This window comes from Oncorhynchus nerka, linkage group LG9a (assembly GCF_034236695.1).
Source record: "Oncorhynchus nerka isolate Pitt River linkage group LG9a, Oner_Uvic_2.0, whole genome shotgun sequence".
In the NCBI taxonomy this organism is placed as follows: domain Eukaryota; kingdom Metazoa; phylum Chordata; class Actinopteri; order Salmoniformes; family Salmonidae; genus Oncorhynchus; species Oncorhynchus nerka.
The window spans coordinates 49,309,977-49,317,563 of NC_088404.1; the positions used below are offsets into that span (position 1 = coordinate 49,309,977).

General features: G+C 44.8%; 1 protein-coding gene across 2 annotated transcripts; it reads right to left on the reverse strand.

The window, feature by feature from the left end:
• Nucleotides 1-1,325: 1,325 nt before the first annotated feature.
• On the reverse strand, nt 1,326-7,147 carry LOC115134792 (paraneoplastic antigen Ma6E-like). Of its 2 annotated transcripts, none has more exons than XM_065022665.1 (3): nt 6,869-7,147; nt 5,404-5,593; nt 1,326-3,840 (listed from the first exon to the last, which is right to left on the reverse strand). In XM_065022665.1, the coding sequence occupies exon 3, from the start codon at nt 2,200-2,202 to the stop codon at nt 1,561-1,563; it is 642 nt and encodes a 213-aa protein (XP_064878737.1). In that variant the 5' UTR covers nt 2,203-3,840; nt 5,404-5,593; nt 6,869-7,147; the 3' UTR covers nt 1,326-1,560. The 2 variants fall into 2 exon arrangements, with proteins under 2 accessions (XP_064878737.1, XP_064878736.1); XM_065022664.1 differs by lacking the exon at nt 6,869-7,147 and adding an exon at nt 5,826-6,862.
• Nucleotides 7,148-7,587: the final 440 nt, after the last annotated feature.

A 7,587-nucleotide genomic window follows, 5' to 3' on the forward strand; every position in this document is an offset into this window, starting at 1 on the left:
ATTTCCTCCTGTCTGCCATAACACATTCATTCAGACACTGGACTCATTACGGAAAAAAAGTTCCATCATTGATGCATTTAATGCATTTATTTCAGCGGCCTATCTCTTTGAAAGAACTTCTCAGCCTATTCACAATGATATTGGGCTGGATGCTGATAGGGGAAACTTGCTGAGGGATGATAGTCAAAGCTTTTCTTAGAGGTTATTTACAGAAAAATAAGTCCTTGATGCTTTCCTAGCAATAGACAATAAGAAATCCACAGGATCTGACCAATTGGATCCTGGTCTGCTTAAGTGTGCCATGCCCATCAATGTTGGCTCAATAACCCACATTTTTTATTAAACATTGTTATCGGGAAATATTCCAAAAGTATGGAAATCAACTCTTGCGCTTCCACTCCTTGAGGGCAGGGATGGTAGTGATCTTCATCATTATCACCCCATTTCAAGGCTTCCTTGTCTAGCTAAGATTATTGAATCCTTGGTAAATGTACAACTTTGCTTTTTTTAGCGGAGAAATTGACTTAGAATGTAAACCAATCAGGTGTTAGGCGTGGGCATAGTACTATTACAGCAACCACTTTAGTTGTTAATGATCTTCTCATGGCGTTAGACACTACAATGAAATGTGCTGCTTTGTTTGTGGACCTGCAAAAAGCTTCTGATACTTTTGATCATGCTATTTTACTGAATATCCTCGATAGGCCGGAGCTCTGACACCTGTTCATGGTTTCCTGATCTTCTTAGTGACAGAACTCAGGCCATCGTGATTGATCGGGTTAAGTCTGGATTTCTTGAAGTACATAGAAGTGCACCACGGGTCGATTTTTGAATTTTAAACCTAATCTACAGTACCAGTTGTAAGAATATTTTAAGATAATACACAACGCGGAGGACTAGAGGTCAATAGGGAATTAACGACCAATGGAAATAGTTGTTTTTATGTTCAACGTCTGGTTCGAATCTGTGTAGGGATTTCAGTCCTGGACTCATAGCTACAGGTGGCAAAATCTCATTGGACTGAATCATCTATACGTTGAGCCTGAAACAGGATGCTTGCTATTTGGCCATTGGCCCAATTTTACTGCAAGGAATGCTAATTGGTCAACCACAGGCTAGAGTTGGGGGTTATAAATTACATCCTGTCACTTTGTTCCGTGGAGAAAACTGAGGACAGGGAATACTGAATATCTACTTCTCAGCATAACATCAATGATTTGTTATTTTAGAATAAACCTATTTTTCTCCCCCTGATTTGCTTTGGGGTCTGTGTTATTGAAGAATAACATCAACTGCTAACACAGTTAAAAGTTTGGACACACCTACTCATTCAAGGGTTTTCTTTATTTGTATTTTTTTCTACAACAAAACCATGAAATAGCACATTGAATCATGTAGTAACCAAAAAAAGTGTTAAACATATTTGAGATTCGTCAAAGTAGCCACCCTTTGCCTTGATGACAGCTTTGCACACACTTGACATTATCTCAACCAGCAACATGCGGTAGTCAACTGGAATGCATTTAATTTAACAGGTGTGTGTTGTTAAAAACTTCTGTCTTATCTAACTTTGCTGTTGAAGTATAGACACCTGAGTTGCCTAACCCACTTAAGTGGCACCTTGGGAACGGCGACCCTCGCCTCGGACTGGGGACCCTTGCCGCGGGTCCCAAATGGACGGGAGATTCCGGCAGCACCGGACGGACGGGAGATTCCGGCAGCGCCGGATAGGTGGGAGACTCCGGCAGCGCTGGAGTGAAGTGAGACTCCGGCAGCGCCGGAGTGAAGGGAGATTCCGACAGCGCCGGAGTGAAGGGTGATTCCGGCAGCTCCGGAGTGAAGGGCGATTCCGGCAGCTCCGGAGTGAAGGGCGATTCCGGCAGCTCCGGAGTGAAGGGCGATTCCGGCAGCACCGGAGTGAAGGGCGATTCCGGCAGCACCGGAGTGAAGGGCGATTCCGGCAGCACCGGAGTGAAGGGCGGTTCCGGCAGCTCCTGACTGACGGGCGGCTCTGGCTGCCCCGGACAGGTGGGAGAACCTGGAGGAATGGAGGCACAGGATAGACCGTGCCGTGGAGGCGTGGTGGAGGCGCACTGGAGGTCTCGAACTAAGGGCCTGCACAACCCGTCCTGGCTGGATGGTGATTTTAGCCCGGCACGTGCAGGACGCAGGCACAGGACGCACTGGGCTGTGCAGACACATGGGAGACCCAGTGAGGGGGACCCAGTGCGCAGAGCCGACGCAGGATATCTGGAGAGCAGGGCTCAGGACAGACGGGCGGCTCCCTCAGCTCCTGACTGACTTGCGTCTCTGGCAGCTCCTGACTGACTTGCAGCTCTGGACAGGAGGGAGAATCTGGCAGCGCTGGACAGGAGGGAGACTCTGGCAGCGCTGGACAGGAGGGAGACTCTGGCAGCGCTGGACAGGAGGGAGACTCTGGCAGCGCTGGACAGGCGGGAGCACCTGGAAGCGCTGGACATGAAGGAGCACCCGGAGGGAGGAGACGGAGAGACAGCCTTGTGCATGGGGCTTCCACCGGAGGCCTGGTGCGTGGAGGAGGCACCGGATGGACCGGACCGTGGAGACGCACTGGAGGTCTCGAGCACCGAGCCTGCAGAACCTGTCCTGGCTGGATACTCCCGTAGCCCGGCCAGTGCGGCGGGGTGGAACAGACCGCACTGGGCTGTGCTGGCGAACCGGGGACACCGTGCGTAGGGCTAGTGCCATATACCCCAGGCCGAGGAGACGCACTGGAGGCCAGATGCGCTGAGCCGGTTTCATAGCACCTGGCTCGATACCCACTCTAGCCCGCCGATACGAAGCGCTAAGATGTAGCGCACCGGGCTATGCCTGCGCACTGGGGACACCGTGCACCTCACGGCATAACACGGTGCCTGCCCGGTCCACCTCTCTCCAAGGTAAGCACGGGGAGTTGACTCAGGTCTCATACCTGACTTAGCCACACTCCCTGTGTGCCCCAGCCTGTGCCCAGGGTCCCTTTCCGTCCAAAATCTCCTTCCATGTCCAGGAGTCCAGAACCCTCTGCTCCTGGTGACCATGCTGCTTGGTCCAGTTGTGGTGGGTGATTCTGTAACGGTTGTCTTCGGTGGAAGGAGAGGAGGACCAAAGCGCAGCCTGGTAAGTGTTCATGATCATATTTATTTAAACTCAGAACACTAAACACAATAACAAAGAGAATGAAACGAAACCGAAACAGTTCTGTAAGGTGACGAAAAAAACTAAACAGAAAATAATCACCCACAACTAAAATGGGGGAAAACAGGCTACCTAAGTATGATTCTCAATCAGAGACAAACACATAAACACAACATAGACTACCCACCCAGCTCACACCCTGACCAAACTAAAACAAAGACATAACAAAGGAACTAAGGTCAGAACGTGACATTATTGCTGGAACAAAATTCAAAATACATTTAATCTTTATGTTCTGTTGCCATTCGGACAGTTTAAAGTATTGATTGAGGACTTATAAAATGTAACTGATTTGTGATGTTTTATTTGTGCTTACCATATACCGTATCATACAGGGCGCATTTGGAAAAGAGACTGTCGTGGAAATTAACACCTAAGGACTCCAAGTCAAAGTTAAATGAACAGATCTTTATTGATATCGGCCGGAGAGGTTACAACAATCTCTGTCAGAAGCTCTGAATGGGTGCTTCCCCTTCAGCACTCTTTATACTTGTGCACAAACTAGGCGTCTCTGCTCTCAGGGTGCAATAAGCTGATTATGACCTTGCACACGTAGTTTCTAGACGTTGTGCCAAAGTAGCAATGTGTTCCCTTCTTTCTGCTCTTCTTCTAGCAGTCCCCTCCCTGAGAGCAAAGTCCCAGAACACAATAATCAGGAAACAACACGCTACATGTAGAGACACAGAGGACACAAAATGTTTCACTCCAAGACCTAGGTCTCAATACGTTTTCCATATTAAAATAAAGGTTCAACCAAAAAATACAATAATATACTGGATGATGTCATGTCATTTCATAGCCTGTTTTTTAGGGCTTGCTTTGAATTACTTCATAAGGAGGTCGTTGTAGGTCTCAAAGCTCTTCCAATCTCTCAACAGGCAATCCAGTAAATCAATGTAATGGACCCACTTTTGGACGGGTAGCTGTTGGTCAAATTGACCCTCATTTTTCACACCAGTTCTCAGGTGAATAGTGGCGGTGTGTACCAGTTGGTCTTCACAGAAAGATAGCATGTTGTACTGAACAACATTACACAACAACTTCCCCTCTATAACGCAGAGTTGACCACTTTATTCCAGGGTTTAATCCACACCAGTGCAGCTGTGTGGCAGTTGACAGCTATTACTGAGAAAAGCTAAGATAATCTCACTAATGTGCACTGTCGATTTAAATAATAACCATGGCAGTAATACACTTAACGATAAGTACACAACGATAAGTCCACAGAGACGGTGGGTGGGTGGGTGGATGGCAATTGCCTACATATCAGACAACTCTCGCCATGCATGTCTTTCTGACTCTGGACACAGTTTGTTCACTACCTCAAGTCAATTTCCTACTGGACATTTGTTGAAATGCATTTACAATATTGATAATGTGTCGCAATGTACTCAAAACATATTCTCACCCAGTCACACACAGACCAAGCTGGTTTGAAATGAATTGGCAGTTTGCAAGTTACATTGAAAATATGTCAAATGACAAGTAGGATCATTACTCATTACATATGAATGTGACTCTGCAGAATTATATAGGTCATTACATCACTCAATCTCTCACAGCAGGCAATCACTGAGAACAAGCAAGAGGTCAATTCACAAGGTCATTTGGTGGATTATTTCATTCTCATAGGTTATTTTCAGACCTATTGTAGCATACCTACCTTTCCTGCTCCATTTAATGCAGAACAGAGCCAACATAATACATACATTTTAAAAACCATAGAAAATATAGAATTGAAGTAAATGGGGACAAATAGAGCAATAGTATTTTTCAGAAACAGGTATTCTGTTGGTTTTTAAATCTGGTTCACAGGGGTAGTAAACTACACATGAAACATAAGCAGTCATTCAATATCTGTAGGTTTCCATGACAAATATATAAATCGAACCAGAGACCAAAGTCTGTTGATGGAGGCTAACACTGCTCTTCAAATACTTACCTTTGATCATCTGAAGAGGAAAGAGTCCCATTGGTGTAATGGAGTGTTTTTAGGGGTTTCAAACGTTATTTTTTCAGACAGAAGACAAATGTAATATCATTCAGCAACACTTCAGTTTGGTGTAAAAAAAAAAAAAAAAAAATTTTTTAAGTCCCAGCTGTCATAAAATACTCTACATGTTCTGGGGGCATGACAAAGTCTAGCAACTACCGTCCATGCATTCGAAGAGAAGCACCAGCACTTACGTTACAACTTGCTGAGGTCAGAATCGGAAGCCATGCTCAAGTCGCTGCGGTGTTGAAAGGAGAGCTTTGCTTTTTTTTTACAGAGTCTGTTTGGGTGTCTGTGAGTGTCTATGGTTGACATGGACACATTCTCCTGGACAGCCACAGCCCCACCGGTCTGGCAGCAGTTGTGCTGGTGATCCTTCCAGTCCTGCAATAAGAATAAGCCAGGGTAAAGAAGTAAGATAAGCAGTCGGTAGTGGGAAGTAATGTTTTGCCTTGATTGTAGTCTAATAAATCCCAGACCTAGGTCAACAGTACTAGTACTATGTCAGATTTTCTTGGCCACTTTGAAAGGGGAAAGAGAAAAAATATGTAAGCTGTCAGTGGTTATAAGCTTGTAACGCTAACATTAGCTGTCAAGGTGTATGCAAATTACTCACTTTGGAAATGCACTCTTTGAAAATATTGTCTGCGAGCTCCATCAATGTTGTTTCCAGTTGACATTTTTATGTCAGGAAATTAACCGATAAGGCTCTGGACGATTTCCTGTGTGCGTTCCATTTCCGCCTACTCTTCTCTCCCCAACCAACGCAGGCACTTGGGCAATCGTATATGATGAAATATTGTTAAATTGTGTGAGGCAGCCTGTCTGTCTGGGGAGACTACCCTGATTGTGTCTGGTTTTTGGTTCCTAAGAGTAGGCTGTCCGAATGAATCGCACCCCCTCAAGAGTAGAGAGACAAGCGATCAGTAATAGGGTGTGTGGTGGGCTGTGATCCAATCAGCAGATTTGATGAACTGGTCCCGTGTGGCTCAGTTGGTAGAGCATGATGCTTGCAACCCAGGGTTGTGTGTTCGATTCCCAAGGGGGACCGGTATGGAAAAAGTGTGAAAATGTCAGTGGTACCCAATTGTCATACTTGAGTAAAAGTAAAGCTACCTGAAAAGAAAATGACTCAAGTAAAAGTAAAAAAGTCACCCAGTAAAATACTACTTGAGTAAAAGTCTGAAAGTATTTGGTTTTAAATGTACTTAAGTGTCAAAAGTAAAAGTATAAATAATTGAAAATGTCTTATGTCCTGCTATGTATTCCAAATGTAACTAATACTTTTGGGTGTCAGGGAAAATGTAAGGAGTAAAAAAGTACTTTATTGTCTTTAGGAATGAAGTGGAGTAAAAGTAGAAGTTGTCAAAAATATAAGTAGTAAAGTATAGTAGTACTTAAGTATTTTCTGTGTATTTTTATTAAGTATTTTTATTTTTGTATGCACTCACTACTGTAAGCCACTCTGGATAAGAGTGTCTGCTAAAATGTAAAGACCTGACATGTTCATGGGTCCTAAGAGACCTTTGTTGCTAAGTCAGCTCTGTAAAACAACAGAGTTAAATACTGAAAGCATAGAGAAATGAGTCAGAGCTGACATGACCAGTGAAAACTTAGTTAAGTGGCCTGAGACACAGTCTGTAGAGGGTTAAGTCTTACCTTTCTCTGACAGAAGATGCAACCGTATTAGACCTTGTGGCATGCAGTGCATTTGCTCATGACCTCCCATACACAGTTCACACACATGCTGTGGGAGAGAAAGTCGCAGATTTGAATCGAATTACAATCCAAAATGGGTAAATAATTGATTTGCAAATTAACTAGAGTGCAAATCAAGTGAGGCAGGTCACACTTAGCATGACATAATAGAGGTTTGAGCCCCATGCGAGCGCTACCACACTACACGACTATCTCTACCACGCAGGTACACATGCATAGTTCTTTCGAGACATTTCCTCTGACGTATCACCGACATAGCCCACTTACTAACGACAAAAACCCCAACAACAACATCCCATCAAGAGGCGCCAGGGGAACCTCTAGGGGAACCAAGAGGCACTACATGTCACCGCTGACTTTGTTGTTGATATGATGCAAGGGTTATAGTTCCCTGTCTCTCTCTCCATCTAACAAAGGCTCTCAGGTGGTAGAAGGTCCTGCGGCTTCAAGGTTGTTTGATCCTTTATCTCCATATAGTTTATTTGTATCAAGTAGCAGGTGTGATATTTCAAACAGCCCTGACAGTTTTATCCTCCAGGGAGAGACCTGGATGGAAAGGAACACAGCCGAGAGAAAGAGAAAGAGAGAAAGAAAGAGAGAGAGAGAGAAGAACGAGAGAAAGGGTGGGGTGACAGACAGATGGAAAGACAGACAGATGG